At 49.3% G+C, this 16249-nt stretch overlaps 1 protein-coding gene across 9 annotated transcripts in view; it reads left to right on the top strand.

The window, feature by feature from the left end:
• GATA3 (GATA binding protein 3) overlaps positions 1-16249 on the top strand; it is a 75964-nt gene that overhangs the window by 4989 nt on the left and 54726 nt on the right. For 3 of the 9 annotated variants that reach the window (XM_082239131.1, XM_082239133.1, XM_082239132.1), the window contains exon 2: positions 14034-14724. In XM_082239131.1, coding sequence (XP_082095257.1) covers positions 14484-14724 — 241 coding nt within the window. In that variant the 5' untranslated portion in view covers positions 14034-14483. Of the gene's footprint in view, positions 1-12983; positions 13794-14033; positions 14725-16249 lie in introns of those variants that run through there. The other 6 variants (XM_082239136.1, XM_082239130.1, XM_082239138.1 and 3 more) reach the window with 5 other exon arrangements.

Raw genomic sequence — 16249 nt, 5'->3', positions numbered from 1 at the left:
ACCAGATATTTAGAATAAATTTATTTCAGCTGGCTAACATGGAGACCAGGTATAAGACTAACTTCTCAAGAAGGCCTGGAGCTTCAGCTGAAACCAAGAACCTTGTATCTCATATTGGAGAGAGCTCAGGCTTTCTTCCACATCCATTTCTAGAGAAGAGGCCGATTCAGAAATCAGGAATTCCTTCCTGATGTAGGAAGGAAGGCCTGGGAAGACCATGTGTTCACTCCACACAAGGTTCATGGGTTCTTATTTACCCTGCACCACCATCAACCCCCACCTCTCCTCTGTTTTTGACACGACAGGTCTGAACAGCAGAGAAACATCAACAAAAAACTTTGAGGGCTTGGTCCCCCCTTCCCCCCAAAAAACTCTTAGGCCTGGAAAGGTGCCTAAAAGATTAAGCCAAGATTAATTTCTTTGTTCAGTTACAGAAACTTCTTAGAAACCACAGGCCCTTCATGTACTATTCTAGAGGCCAGAGAATGTCTAGGTGTGTGTGGGGGATGGGGGAATTATTAAAAGGTATCATTTTGATTGACACCATTCTAAGAGCATTGTTATCTAAGAGCCGACGCATTCATAAACAAATCAATTTCAGGGTTGGGTTCCCAAGCAGGGTCAAAGGGCTGCTCTTAGAGGTACTCAAACCTTGCATTCAAGCAGCCACCGTGTATTCCCCCCCCCAATGCATTCCTCTTAGCTCCTTTCAAGCTCATAACAACCAGAAATACAAGTGCTCCGGATTCACACGTGGCAGCGAGCCCGCGGACACGACTCCCCATCCCACACTCGCGCAGAGCAGGTCTGAAGGAAAGGCGTCAGAATAAAAAAAGAATTCGGGGGTCTTGAGGAGAGTAAAGGTTGAGAGATCTATTGCCTTAAAATCGACGCGGGGAAAGACAAGATCTTTATCTTGCGCCGGTTATATTTCCCAGAACGGCACGTTTCTGAAGACATCTCCGGATTCTTAGACATGTCTGCTCAGAAGCTTGAGCGAACGGGCCCAGGATTGTAGGTTTCAATAGAGAGAGCCTTTCTGGCGAATTTCTTTTTAAACACCTACTGCTAAGTGGGGGGAGCGCGCGCGAGAGAAGCACTATGTGTCGGTGTGTGTGAGAGAGATTTCACCACCTCCTCTCTACGCGCGGTTTGTTCAAGTGCGCGTGCACACCACCGTGTGGACACAAACAAACAAGCAATCAAGCAAGCGCGCAGGGGTATTTGTTCTTTTGGGAAGGGGCTCTTATGGAGGGAGGGCAACAAGGTGCCCGAAGTGTGTATCTGTTGACTTGCAAGCTGGTCTGCGTGTTTGCAGGGGGTGGGGAAGGGAAAGGAAAGGGGCGAGTTGATGTGGTGATGGTTGTCGCTCGCTTAAACCCTCCACCCTCGACGCCGCGCACACTCCATCCACCAGGAAATCTTGTGGGATCTTCCTGGCTCCCATCGGAGAAAGTGAAACTTAACTAGATCCAAAGCTCAAACTGACTGGATCCTAGGCAGCCTTGCAGTTTGCGCGGGGATGCGCGGGGCCGAAGGGAGATCCCCGTGCAAATTCTAGAAAATTAAAAACCCTTTTTAAAAAAACAAAAACCCCTAAGCGTGGCTTGCGACGAGGTTGTTTCTTACTTTTCGACTCCCCCTATTTCCGCACCGTCTTCTTTCCCTCTCTTGGGAATGTAGAAGGGGGAAGGGTCGCTTCCTGGACTGGTGTAGCCGGTTTGATTCTCCCGTATCTCACTTTTGCTTACTTTTTAAACTGTCCTGAAGGCAGAGGATCTTTTAAGTTCAGAAAATGATTTTTTTTGGGGGGGATGGTGGGTAGGAAAGAGAAGAGAAGAGAAGAGAAGAGAAGAGAAGAGAAGAGAAGAGAAGAGAAGAGAAGAGAAGAGAAGAGAAGAGAAGAGAAGAGAGAATGTATATATTTTCCTTTAGGCCACCTTCCTACTCACCAACCATCTGCCCCCCTTCTCAAATGGGCCTCTCCCCAAATTTTATTCTAGAAGTCAGATTTCTAGAGGTCTGAAAGAGGGTCTACCCGGACCCCGCCTCCCCCACGTCTCTCCCGATCTCTCGGGATCTTCAGAGGGAAGCTGGCCACCACGTCGGTGGCCGTGGAGAAAGATCATCCGAATCGACACTATCGGTTGCTGAGGCGTTATTTCCTCTTTTTCTCCCTGCAATACGCACGAATTTCCAGTTTTTGACCCGTCAGGCTTGGTGCTTTCCAGGCTTCCACAGTTGGCAGAGAATGGAGAATCGATGAAGAAAGAAAGAAAGAAAGAAAGAAAGAAAGAAAGAAAGAAAGAAAGAAAGAAAGAAAGAGGGAAAACGTTATAGGAAAAAGCGCCAGAAAACCAATGAGAACGAAGGGCAAGCCAAGTTGAAAGCGATGAAGGGGTTATCCTCTCTCCGCGCTCAGACAGGGGGGGGGGGGGAGAGCAGCCTTGCAGCCTGAATTAAGCATCTGCAAAGTCCCGTTGAGTTCAGTGGAAGCGCCGTAGCACGTGCTCGAACCGCTCTCCTTTGCCATCCCTGAGATCCACTGATGCTCTTTTGAAACTTTGCAAAGCTGCTGTTTCCTTGATCGCCGCCACCACCGAGCAGGGCTGGTCTAGGGGTGTCAGCGCCTCCACAGGGCAGGCAGACAGGCAGGCAGCAATCCCAGCCAAGCTTACCTGAGAGTAGCCTCCCCTCCCCATTGAATTCAATAGGACTTGCTTCTTTTGCGTTAGGCAGGCACTGTCAGGCTCGCTTGGTGTGACTCCTGCGTTAGGATCGCGCGGCTGAGCCGAAGCCCTCGGTCCAGGCTTGCAGAGCTCACCAGGGTTCGCGGAAAGGAGACCCCTCCTCTTCCCCTTTCGGGTGTTTGGTTTTGATCGACGTTTCGGGCGCTGAACAACCGCTCCCTTTTGTCACCCGCCCCCCCCCCCCCGACAGGGATTCAGGGCTCGCCTGTTTGGGTTCCTTTTGCAGAGATTGTTGTGTCTCACGTCTGTCTTCGCCAGGGAAGCGTGCGCCGTCCAGCCGCTTTTGGCAAGGAAGAAGCGACGCGCCCTATTCTCCCGACCCCCACGCGCAACAAAAGTTGTCCCCGAATCCTCCCACTCCCGGGGAACCCGAGTTGCTTTGCGATGGGGTGGGGGGCTGGGGGCTGGGAGAAGAGAAGCCTTCAGATCTCAGCCCTGGGCCGTGTCCCTTCCATAACCCTCCGATGCCTCGCTCGGGGCTGTTTACACAGCTTTACCTGCGCTGCGCTGCTTTCCCTGTCAAATCCCAGCCCAGTAAACGTAACATAATCCTATTCCAGTCAATTGTATGCGGGCTAAAAGCAGTTCGGCGACGGGATGAAGTGTGTGTGTGTGTGTGTTGCATGTGTGTATGTGTGCTCTCCGAGCCCCCCTCCTTTCTCCCCCAGCAAGGAGACAGGGAAATTCAGACCAGGTGCCAGTAATCTAGAAGGTCACAGAGGAACTCGGAGAGGCCAGGCGGTTTTGCTCTCTGTCAGCTAGCCCCGAGTTCTTTGGGACCCCTTTGCCTATACCTGCCCATGCTTGAATGAAGGACACGTGCTGGGCATGCAGAAGAATGCAGGTTCAATCCCCGCCCTCTCCACCTACAGGATCCCAAGGGCCAGGGAGGCGACTGGAATATAACACCCCCTCCCTTTTGAAAGCTGCTGTCTGTCAGAATAGATGCTTTACTGGTCTACCTTGGCTCGTGATAAACAGAACCACATTATTTTGTTAGCTACCTGATTACACTAGATCCGGCCCTTCTTCGGGTGTGTGTGTGTGCATGTTTCTTCTTTAACGTGCTCAGTGCTAGTTACAGGTAGGTAGCCGTGTTGATCTGCCGTAGTCGAAACAAAACAAAATAAAAAACAAAATACAATAAAATTCCTTCCAGTAGCACCTTAGAGACCAACTAAGTCAGTTGTTGGTATGAGCTTTCGTGTGCATGCACACTTCTTCAGATACATGCTCAGTGCTACAGTCCTATACACACTTAACTCGGGAGCAAGTCCCATTGAGCCTGTTGGGACTTTATTTGCGAGGAGGCGCGGATAGGATCGCAGTGCGCGCCGCTCGCTTTCTTGCTGAGCCATCTTCTTAGCTAATCAGAAGTCAAGCTCATTGGAATCAGGGGGGCTCACCCGTCCCTGGTAAGTGGGATAGGATTGCAGCGCTACTCACACTGGCTGGTATAAGGATAGATCACCCCCATCCATTTAATTCACGAATAAATCACACACACCCCTTAGAGATTGTCTGAGGTCCTGGCACATTGTTTTATCCCGGATTAGTGAATAAGGAATAACTGCTGGTTCCCTACTGATGCATCACTAGTGATGAAGACACTGGATCTGTGTATGAAAGGGAAGGGGCAGAAACGCCGACTTTCCTTAAATTCCTGTATTGCAGCGGGTTGGACTAGATGACCCTTGGGTCCCTTCCGACTCTTACGATCCTATGTCTTTTGGCATGGTGGTGAAATGTATAAGAGAGTTAAGAAAATGTCCCAGGCTAACTGACCAGCATTAAATTAGCCACCCCTGCAGTAGTATTGATTCTGGATCAAGTAATTCGGAGTACACTCAGACTGGAATGTGTAAACCACCCCCCCTCCCTCAGACCTGGAATACCCTCCTCCCACTGAAGTCCGTGTACAACCTATTTATCTGAATGAATCAGCATCACACACCCGGCTCCTGCAGTTGCTGCACCGAGAGTCTTAAAAAATAAAATACTGCACATCTTTACCGAAGTTTTCGTGACAAAACTCCCATAAATTTTAATTGTTGAAAACTGCAGAAACGTACTACGCAGAGCAAGACGGAAATAATTATATTTATTTTTTAAAGTAACAAGCGCGTAACTACCACCCACGTAGAACCAAGTAGGAGAAGGCCTTTCATGTTGCTAAACAGTATCTTTAAAATGCCCAGGTATAGTGAAATAAGGGTCTTTTTTCCATTTTTCAAAAGAGGCCTTCGGTTATAGCAAGAACTGGTCGTTTTGCAATCTCAAAAAGTTGATGCAGCTGTTCAGCTAGAAATGTTCATCGATTTTGTTTGATTTTTGTGTAGGTTTTTTAAAATAAAGATTTTAGGGAAAAGATCTCAGGACTATCGAGCGAAATAGGTTCCCCTGTGTGTGTGTGTGTGTGTGTGTGTGTGTGTTTGTTGGTAGGGAACAGGGAGCAGTATCTCTGTGTCATGTTGTGGTCATCTGTGTAGTTATTGGCTGGGAAAACCGACTCTCCTTATGGTCTCCAGTGCGGATCTTTTCGGTTTGAAAGCTTTGGCGTGAGAGAACTTTAGGACCTGATCCGCGCAGGACGGAGCAGGAGAGTTCAGTGGAGGTCAGATGTCTGGTAAACGAACGGTACTGTGGCTTGTGGACCTCGTTTTGCTGCAACGACCCGGATGGTTGCTTGTGTTTGAAATTAGAATCAAACTGCATTGAACTCAATGCTTCCAGAAACTGTTTTCTTCAGGATCAGACTATGCGCAAATAAACAGGCACTTCCGTTCGCCTGATTTTGTTGCACTAAAATTTGTTTGCAGTCTCCGAAGCAGATGTGCTTTCTGGGAAGTGAGTTTAATTTGGTTCAGGAGAAAGTTCTTAGGATTAGAGGTTTAGGGAGCGATCCTACGCATCTCTACTCAGAAGAAAGTCCCATTGAGTTAAATTAAGCTTGCTTCCAAGTAATAAGATCGCACCTCCAGAATTTGTTTTGATGAACCTACCTTGGCATTATCTGGTGGGTATCTACCTACTTGACACGGAATATTTCAAGCCAAAACAAACTCTTCCCGCGGAATTAAGGGTGTGTGCTAAAATGTTTTTAATTTATTTGTTCACGTTCGAATGGCCCCCTCCATTCCTAAACTCTGACCGTGGTCATTACTCCGAAGAAATGAGAATGAGGGCTTAAGGTGGGTGGGTTATGGAAGCAAAAGAGATGTCAGAAGCTACCAGCCAAAGCCCACTTTATCTTCACAACAACCTTATGAGGCAGAAGAGCGACTGGCCCAGTTTACCGCAGAGCCTAGGGCGAATATCAACTCTGCTCGCCTCCTCCAACCACTACACCGCACTGCCCGCTCCACTGAGCAGAATTGCGCTTCGCTTCGGAATGAACAGGACTCTCCATCTGAGAGCCAGTAGGTGAACATGCACCACACGCTTACAGCATTCCCCACCCAAAGAACCCTGGGAACCGTAGTTCACCCACCACGGAACTACAATTCCCAGCACCCTGAACAAACTACAGTTCCCAGGATGGATTCTTTGGATGGGGGGGAAGCCATGTGCTTTAAGTGTTTAGTGCGTCTGTAGCCCGAGAGAAGCCGGGAGAGCGTGCGCGATCCTTTTTCACAAACAGTGCCCCATTTATCCTCGCTTTCCCTTCGGGCTCAGCTTCGCCTGGCTTCCCCCGGCTTCTTCTTCTCTGCCAGCTGGAAATTCGGCCTCTCGCTTCTCCTCCCTGCTCCGCCAGCAGGGGCTTTAATTGACAGTTTTGCCCTAATAGGAGCTCATTGTTGGGAGCAATTAGCAAAGCAACCAGTTTGGAGAAGGAGAGGGGGAGACGAGGAGGAGGAGACGGGGATGGGGATGGGGGAAGAGGGGCGTTTAATTCGATTTGAAGGTGAGGGGCGTGTGCCTGAGATCCCGGCCCGCGCTTGGTCCATTTTTTTTCAGCTGAGAACGCGGGGGAAAGCCAAGGCGAGGGGGCTGCTTCGGGGGAAAAAAAAGAGGAGTAGAGCGCAGAGAGAGAGGGCCCGTAGCCAAATGTTAATGAAGGATATAGGAACAGCTTTGGCTGGCGACGCAAAGGGAAGGAGAGTGGGAGATTAATTCGCTCCAGAGCGCGCCGTTTAGAATTCGAATTTAGTGAAAGTGCCCAGGATGGACCACTCCGGATCTGCTTTAAGCCGATCTTGGGGGGCCCATCAGAGATCCCAACTTGAATAAAATATTGCGGGGGCCCAGGTAAGCCCTGCCCCGCACAACCGATCACATGACACAACGCACACGCACCATTTGAATGGCAATGCCGATCAACTTGGTGGGAGGGCGGTCCTCTCAAATATTTTATTGTGGGGGCCGAAGCCCCCACGACCCATAGGAGTTGGCTCCTATGGGCCCCATCCCTTCCCATCTTTCTTTGCGCGTTTGCTCGCAAGTAAGTCCCATTGAGTTGGATAGGACAGGCTCCCACGCCACTCCGCAAGGCGTGTATCCAGATGTGTAGCCTTTCTTGGCGGGGGGACGACGACAGCTAAACTAAATCCCAACTCATTAGACACTCCTAGACACATTAGACACTTCGAAGTGCATCCCACGGGCAAGGGAATCTCCCCGAAAGCCGAGAGGAGACTGAGATCGTCGCGTTTGCTTTTTAAATCTACTGGTGCAATTTCGGTGGCTCAGGCTACCTAACTCCGTCTGTGTAGGGACGGGCAGGGGAGAGGTTTTGGAGAAGTTACGGGTGAGTCTCTGTGCAGGAAAAATGCCCCTCGAGAAAAAGGGAATTCCCCTCGGAACTCCGGAAGATTTGGCAAGCTTCGCCTTTCTCTAATGGAAAAAGGTGCGTCTGTGAGTGATGAATAATCACTCGGAGGCGGCAGTTCTACACGCGCTCCTTTGACAGAAAACCCCACTCCCACCGATCTCGGTGGGACTTACTCCTGAGTAAAAATGCAGATGTCTTTCTACAAACCGATTTTTTTTGCTCGCAATTGGAGAAGAGCGCGCGACTGCGTCTTCTCCGCTCTTAGGAAAGCGGGATAGGATTCCCAAACAAAACTAAACCTCCATGTGCGCTTATTCCGTAGTAGACTAAGTCAGAAACTTGGTCGGATTGAATCTAGTTTATACATGTTGAGAAGTTTCCCCTGAATAACATTTATGTGGGGAAATTTGGGGCGCCACTTCGCGTTAATTTGGCCTTCTCTTCGCTGTATATACCTAGAAAGGTTCGCCTGGGAGTCAGTCTTACTGAATTTAGAGTCTCTCTCTCTCATCTGCAGCGCGCGGGGATTTTCAAACCGTCTTACTCTAGAGGAGTCCCATGGACGTCCGCCCGACTCAAGCCAGATAGAATAAATGCAATTATGTTAATAGCCTGGGAAACGCATTCGGTTTGCCTGGTCAACAGATCTATTCTGCTCCTACCTTTAGCAACCTGGAGGAAAATAAGCCACACTTTCTGCAGCGCACTGCCTTACTCAGTAGTAAACCGTACTGAACTCAACGGGATTTACTTCTACGCAAAGAGTATCTCCTCAATCTGCATCCCTTCGATGCCCTTGCGCCTGGGCGCCAAAATAAACATCAAATAAATGTATATATGACTGATGTCGTGCAGGGCTACCGCTTTTAGAGGTCGGAAATGAATACGATGGTCTTGCCAACTTCCCTTCCATTCTCTTGGGTCTCCCAGTGGTCCCCTTCTGAGCACGTGCAGAGTGCCTTATTTATTTATTTCATTTGTATCCCCCTGTTTCTCCAAGGAGCTCCAGGTGGCGCAGATACTTCCCCCCGCTGTTATCCCCCCATCAACACTGTGGGGTAAGGTTAGGCGGAGAGTGAGCGACTGGTCCAAGGCCACCCAGGGATCTTCGTGGCCGAGTGGGGGATTTGAACCCAGGCCTCCCGGGTCCTAGTCCAGCACCCTAATCATTGCACCACCCTGGCTGCCCAGACTGTCACCATTCCGCATGGCACCCCTTACACCGCGGAAGCATAATTGGATTCCTGAACCCCCTCGCTTGAACTCAGTGGGCCTTCTGTGTGTGTAAACACACAAACACTGGGGGGGGGGGGGTTTAAGGATTTCCAGGCGGACCTCAGCTACTCTCCCACCTACCCACTTTTCTTTCTAATTGCATCATTTGAAGGACTTCTTCCCACGCCCATGCCCTTGTAGGATCCAGGATGATCCAAACAGCATTCTGACCCGGTGTGGCGAGGGTAGTGTAACGTCTGTACGAGGAATCCCTCTTACACGTGTATCGAGTGCTGGGAACCATAGCGGGACTGCATTGAATGGCTCCTTCTATTTCCGCCCTCCCCACCCCGGTCACGCTCCTTTGGCCCCTCCCGGATGGGCACAATGGCCGTGACGTCAGCCCTCAGTGGCGTCGGCCAGGCTGGCCCAGGAAAGGGGCCTTCGGCAGAGCAGCCTCCCAATTACAACCGGTCAATCCAGTTACCAAGAGGGGAGGGAGAAGAGGAGAGATCTGCTCGCAATAAACCCCCCACCTTTACAGCAGCAGGCACGGTCGCTCCAGGTTTCCTCCGTTGCTGCGGTGGCTAAGAGGTTCTGGGTTCGAATCTACACACCCACTGAAGAGCTACTTCCCTTCCGGATAGAGGGCCGAGGGGAAGAGTAGCAATAATAATAATGATAATGATAATGATGATGATGATGATGTTGATGATGTCCCACCTAACAGGGCTGTTAGTTCATTGCTTTTTCCTGCTACTCCTTTTCTGCAGCGCGCGCAGAATGCGCCGCCTCTGATCCTCAAAACAATCTTGCACTATGCATTTAAAACACATAATCTCCCCCCCCCCAGGAACCCCAGGGGAACTGTAGTTTGCCCTCTCACAGAGCTATAATCCACAGCACCCTTAGCAAACTAGAGTTTCCAGGATTCTTGGAGGGAAGACATATGCTTTAAATGATGCTGAGTACGCGGCCTTGGTCCCAGGCATCCTAAATCTTATTTGGGAGGTAGAAGGCGGCGAATAATAGCACCCCAAAAAAGCCCTCCCCTCCCCAGAAGCTGATATTATGCAGAGCTTGGGACCTTCTTCAAACAAAACTATTATTTACCTGCTTTATCTAATACAAAACCTAGCCTTCTGAATAAGGACACGGGGAGGAGCCATTTACCTTTTGCCTGGAATACTTTTAAAAGTGACCAAAGCTGAACATTTTTAATCTTCTTACCTTTTTAAAAACGATTACAATTAATATTTTAAGTGTCCCAAGAGAGTGTGCGTTGAAAGATCACTTCGTGCGCCCCTCCAAATACCACGTGGGGATGAACAAAAAACAGGAAAGCAAGCCCTTCGATTAATCAACTTTATATACTTTTCATTTAAACATTTAGTTGGGACAAGATTCCTCTGCGCCTGCAGCTAGGGACTTTTTACTCTTTCTTTTTCTCATTACTCCTCTTTTAAAAAAAAATAATAAAAACGCAATCCTAACCATGTCTACGCAGATATGTCCTATTGAATTCAACTGAATTTACTCCCCAGAGGTTAGAATCGCAGCCTAAATCGCGGGAGAGCACTGGGTCAAAACTATTATTTTTTTGAAGGAAAGGTGTCTCCCTTCCTCCAGAAAAAAAATAACCCCATCCGCCAACCTTTCTGCGTCAGTTATAGTTAGAGATTCACATGAAATGGTCTGGACAGATTTTTTCCCTACAGTGCAGTTCCGATTCATGCAGGAATCTCGCAACTGTGAATGAGGCAAAAATGTTAAGGCTCTTTTAACTGCCACAAAGAGTTAGCAAAGGAGACACACATATAGAATTGGGCCCTTACTTTCGGAATGGGTAAACAACAACAACAATTCAAGTCGTCTTTAGGCAGGCGGCAAACATGTTTAATGACACTAATCGCAGATTCCTGCTTGCTCTAAAGTTTTTTAAAATTATATTTTAAAGTGGGCATTATTTGTACGTTTCCGGGCTGCGATCTACAAACCATGGGGGAAAATTCTTCTAAGCTTTACTCTGAGTAGATCCATTGAAATTAATCAACACGCCTAAATTCGGTCCATTAATCTCAAACGGGTCGGCTCTGAGTAAAAGTTAGTTGAATGCCACCCATTGCGATTCTTACTCCGAAGTAAGCCCCACTGTATTCAAGGGGACTCGCTGCTATCAAGGGTGCATAGGATCGTAGCCTCAATCCGGAGTCAGTGACTGAGCGTCGGGAAGATTTGGGTCTGCCCTGTCGGCGCCTGAGGATTACTGGTAGCTGCGCTCAAAGAAGGGATTCCCCCCCTTTTTTTTTTGTTAGGAAAGTGTTAAATTACGCCCCAAGCAACTCCTAGACATCTCTGATCATCAAAACAGACTGGAGATGCAAATCTGTCAGTGAAGGCAAAAAGAAAAAAAAGGGGAAAATAAATCCTTGAACCCGATCCACAAACCAATTAAGCTGAAACATTAGGACCATCTCCTCGCACACTTAACTTAAAACTGATGTAGTGATAACTTTGGTGGAACTTCCATAGACTTCCAACGGCGTGGAGGCTACCATTCTCTGCGCATTTACGCACAAGCATAACACATTAAGTTCAAGTGGGGCTTCCCTCTGTGAGTAAGCACGCTTACTCTCGGCCTACATTAACACTCGTGAAACCAAATGCTTTCGCTTAACTGGGTAGTGGATCCTGCGAAGGGATAGCAGTACAGCATTAGGAGATCTCTCTCTCTCTCTCTCTCTGTATCTTATCTACACACACATATTTTTTTACATTAAAAACAACGTCCAGTACAGGGACAATGACCACAATTAACAGAGCTCTCTCTCTATATATATATTTAAAAATGCAACTATTAGCATTTCAGGAACAAAGCCAATACTCGGGTCCCTTGCGCATATTTTAAACACTTGTTTAATTCTTCCCAGCAACAGTTTGACTTCCCCCAATTCAACCCAATTTATTGTATTGCAAGGTATGCGCGAGTGGGAGAAAGGGCGACAAGAGAAGACGGGTGGAGCCGGGGTGGGGGAGCAGCGGAAAGGAAGACGATGCAACTTGTTGCGCTTTCACAGAGAACAAAAACCCCACCACCACCCTTCAAAATAAATGCTCAGGGCGAAAATAGCTCCTCCGGGTTCTTGAGTTTGAATGAACCACTAGGGGATGCAATGGCTCAATGGAGAGAACGTTGAGAGAGTAGTTAAAAGTTCGAACGCCAGGCGAGCAGCCAATCGCTGACGGCTTTGGCCAGCAGACGGCTCTTGCTGCTTCCTGATTGGCTCTGAGAGTACCCCTTCCTTTCTCCTCCAGCCCCTTTCATTTTCGCAAGCCAAGTGGCCCGAGGAGGAGCTCAGGGGCCGAAGCCTCTCCTACGGCTCAGCCTTCGCCTCTTCGGACCGATGCCGGATTATTATGGGGCAGTTAATGGCTTTGAGAACTGAAGTCCACAAGTCAAATCCACTCCTAACTCCCCCACTTTCAGACTTTCTCCCAGTGGCTTCCTTTCACCTGCAAGCAAGAACCCTAAACTCAGCTCCCTTCGGGGATTACATTGATATTTCCTCAGTTCTGTGCTCCTGAAAGAGGCTCGCCCCTTGCCGTTTCATTCTCGGCAGACCGCGAACGGGAAAAAAAACACGTGTACTCCTTACTTGCTAAAGTCGAACTCGCCATTCTTTTAAATATTACCCCTCTCCGTTTGCCAAAGCACACCAGGGCTGGCTTGAGCTGATCAACTCTCACACGCACCCGCTTTGTTTTGCGTCTGAACAGCCCACGAAGTACTAAATTCGCCCGTTTTCACTCACTTTCATCTGCTCAGAAATAGAGGCTAACTCGTATCCCAATATAAACAGCTACCCAGTTCAGTGTCCTTACATTATATGGTGCCCAGTCCTTCCTCTGAAAGGATGATCCAATAAAATAAAAATCATTAATAATAATAGAGGGCTGATTCCTCCCCCCCACCCCCCAAATCATCAACTTATAGGAACTCAAACTTGAGATGGTTAAGTCTTTCTCCCTCGCTCTCAAAATGAGTTTATTTCTTTCCGGCTCCGGTACGCGTGGGTGGAGGGGAGGTGTGTTTTCTTTTTGGGGGGGAGGAGGAAGAGGAGGGGAAGGGATCAGCCCTAGTTCGCTTTCTTCCTTTCCCCCCTCCCTGCCCGTCCCCCTGTCCCTCCTCGTTCAGGGACAGACTCCACCCCCTCCCTGCTGATGACACTGGAACCTCCTTAAGTTCTGTCTCGCCGCAGCTGTCTGTGGATACTGAGCCGGCTGGCGCCATCCTGGTTCTTTCAGAAATAATGCCTTCTCTTTAAAAAGAAAAAAAGAAAAAAGAAAAGCAAAAGAGAGAGAGGGAAGGAAGGAAGGAAGGGGGGAGGGCAGGCAGGCGAGAGGTGGAGTGAAATGAGGAGGACGATTTGAGCCGATCAAGTTTTCCCTGGCTTTTTCGCACAACTTTTCCGAGGGTGCTTCTGTATTCATTTTTTCTTCCTTTCTTGTCTTCCTTCCTTCCTTCCTTTTCGGGCTCCTCGCACCCCGTAGTTTCTCCTCCCTTTCTCGTTTCTTCAGCATGCTCTTAGAAATAGCATTTTAAAACGTCCGCCAAGTTTTTTTCTTTTTTGGGGGGGGGCAACGCTTGCTGGTTTTTGAAAGGGGGGAGGAGGAGGAAGAGGAGGAGAGATGCTCCCCGCCGCAAAAAGCAGCCCCCACCGACCAACGCACTCCAAAACAACCTAAAAAAAAAAGAGGGGGAAAGGAAGGCGAGAAGAGGGGGAAAGTAATCTCTTCAACAAACCAGAAAATCAATACAAGAATAAAACAAAAGCGAACTTCTCACCGCCGCTTCTGCAGGTGAAATTGGCCAAACAGGAGACTTTGCGGGAATCGGTGTATTTCCTTCTTTCTTTTTAAACCTGAGAGAGAGGCGGAGGGTAGGACAGCGCGGCAGCGCAGGCTGAGCGCTCAGGGATCCCTGCGGCCAATTTCCCCGCGAGGCTGCGGAGATCGAAAGAGAAAGAAGCGAGATGGTGCCTTCGCTGGACGGATAGGTGAGTCGCGAAGACTTGTTTGAAAAGGCGGGGGGGGGGGAGATAAGAGAGGCACAGGAGGTGGACTTTTGCAGAGATCTCTTTGGCGCTTGGGGAGGGGGGCGCATTTTCTGTGCGTGTAAATGAAAAAAATAATCCAGTGTTTTAAAAGTTTTTTAAACCAAACTTTTTCTCTCTCCCCTCCCCTCCTTTCTCTCTTTCTCTCTCTCCTTTTGTCTCTCCCCCCCCCTTCCATTACAGGTGATCGACCCAAGGCAGGCAAGCTCTCTCCGAGAAAAGGAAAACTCCTCTTGCCTCTCGTTGCTTTGCAGGCTCTCCCGGCCCCCCTCTTTCTCCAGCCACCCCCACCCATTTTGGGGGAGATGGTTATTTAAGCAACACCTTTTCCCTGCACCTAGACACTCTCCAAATCTCTCCCTCTCTCCAGTCCTTCGGGCGACTCACTTTGACGAACTTTTTTTGGTGTGTGTGTTTAATTAATCCAGGTGTTGGCATTTGTAAAAAGTGGTTTCCCCAGCTCGTTGTCTCTCCCCCCCCCCCGCTCCATTAAAAGAAAAAAGATTTTTATTTTTTTGCACTGGTGTGTGTGTGAGAGAGAGAGAGGGGAAGAGAAGAGAGAGAGAGGCCAGAAAAAAACCTTCGTTGCAACCGACCAACTCAAACCTAGCCGCCACTGATCGTGAGAACAGGATGGAAGTAAGCACGGATCAGCCCCGGTGGGTAAGCCACCACCACCCGGCCGTACTCAACGGGCAGCACCCGGACTCCCACCACCCCGGACTGGGCCATTCCTACATGGATCCCACGCAGTATCCTCTGGCGGAGGAAGTGGATGTACTCTTTAACATCGACGGGCAAGGCAACCACGTCTCTCCGTATTACAGCAACTCGGTTCGGGCGACGGTGCAGCGCTACCCCCCGGCCCATCACGGTGAGTGCCAGGATCCTAGCAGATCCCGGGGAGGGCGACCCACCCGTTCTCCCCTCCTCTCGCTCGCTTGCTTTCTCTCTCTCTGCCTTTCCCTCCAACAACTGCTACATTTTGACAGCCAGCAATGAGCCCCGGAAACTAGACAGAGAAAGCAGGCGCGCTCTCTCTCTCTGCTCTTTCTGCATGCTTGGTCTTCTAAACTGCTGATTTAATGCAAGCCCCAAAGCCATTAGCAACTGACAAGAGAGAGGATCGTTTCTGGGAAATACCAGGTCTGTGTCTCTCGCTCAGGCTCGGCTTTGTCCTGGTGGAAGAGGATGAGCTCTGGGCCTCTTTACAAACAAGCCACGCTCACCGCGTGGAAAGTGCTCCTTGCTGCCCCGATCCTGTAGAATGCTTTTAAAAATATTACTCGGGAAGTAAAACTCTCCCCCCCTTTTTTTTTGGTTCAACGGGATTTTCTTCCCCAATACGCGCGCACTGGGTTACAGGCTGCGGTCGCGCCAGCTTCCCTTGGGATTTCCTTCCTTCCTCCCGTGTAAACGTGTCCTAAGATGTGCCGAATCCCCATTATTTGAGGGAGAAACGTCCCAATGGCCTCCGAGGAACCGGCTTGCACACGCAAATCCGATCTGAACTGCAACCCGGTTGCAGCCACCACTAACCTGGGAGCAAGCCCCACTAAAACTCAGCGGCGCTTCCTTCCGAGTAGACATGGCTCGCTTTGCAGCGTCAGGCTGAATGCCGATGCTTGCTTGGGCGGCGGGGACTGAGGCCCACGAAACTGAGCGCGAGGCTTACTTGCGAGTAAATGTTGGCCTAGGGACAGGTTGTAACGTTTGTGGGTTAAAAGCAGCTTGGGAACTGGGTGGTGGATGGGGCCCATTTGGGCAAAAAGCAGGGTCTATCTAGTAGTCACACACTGAAGCACTTTGAAATCCTAATGGATTTCCGCAGGATTTCCACGCTTTTAAGAGGCGCCAGTCCCCTGCTCTTTTACCTAAGAGTAAATCCACTGCACACTTGTTTCCGAGTAAACGTGTCCCTTCTGCTGGGAGGTGGCTGGGTGGGTGGCTGGGTGCAGATCTTTGCTCTTTGAAAATATTTGGCTAGCTTTTAGATCCTGCCGCTATTTTAATCCCTCGCCTTCATTATTACATCCGGAACCACGATCCGGAGCAGACGGGCTTCAGTGTAAACAAACAAACAAACAAACAAACAGCCCATCAACTACGTTTACTCGGACGTAAAGTGAGCTGAAGCCGACCTCACTGAGGACTTAAGACCGCATGCAGATAGTTTCAGAAGTTTGTCCTTAACAGAATTTGTGGCTAGTTAGGAACCCACACGGCTCCCCCACTCAGCCGCCCCCCTGCTCACTTTGAAAGCCCCGCGCGTGTTTTTTAAATTATCCCTTGACTGTCATTTCTAGTTTTTAATATTAGTTGTAATGATGCCGCTGCAAAAGACAACAGGCTCCTTTTGACAGTGATTATGAAAGCACTTGGGAAAGAGAGAGAAGGGG

The sequence above is a fragment of the Podarcis vaucheri genome (assembly GCF_965113315.1).
Source record: "Podarcis vaucheri genome assembly, chromosome: 10".
In the NCBI taxonomy this organism is placed as follows: Eukaryota; Metazoa; Chordata; class Lepidosauria; order Squamata; family Lacertidae; genus Podarcis; species Podarcis vaucheri.
Note: the sequence above shows the minus strand (reverse complement) of the source record. Positions and strands in the feature narration are given on the sequence as shown.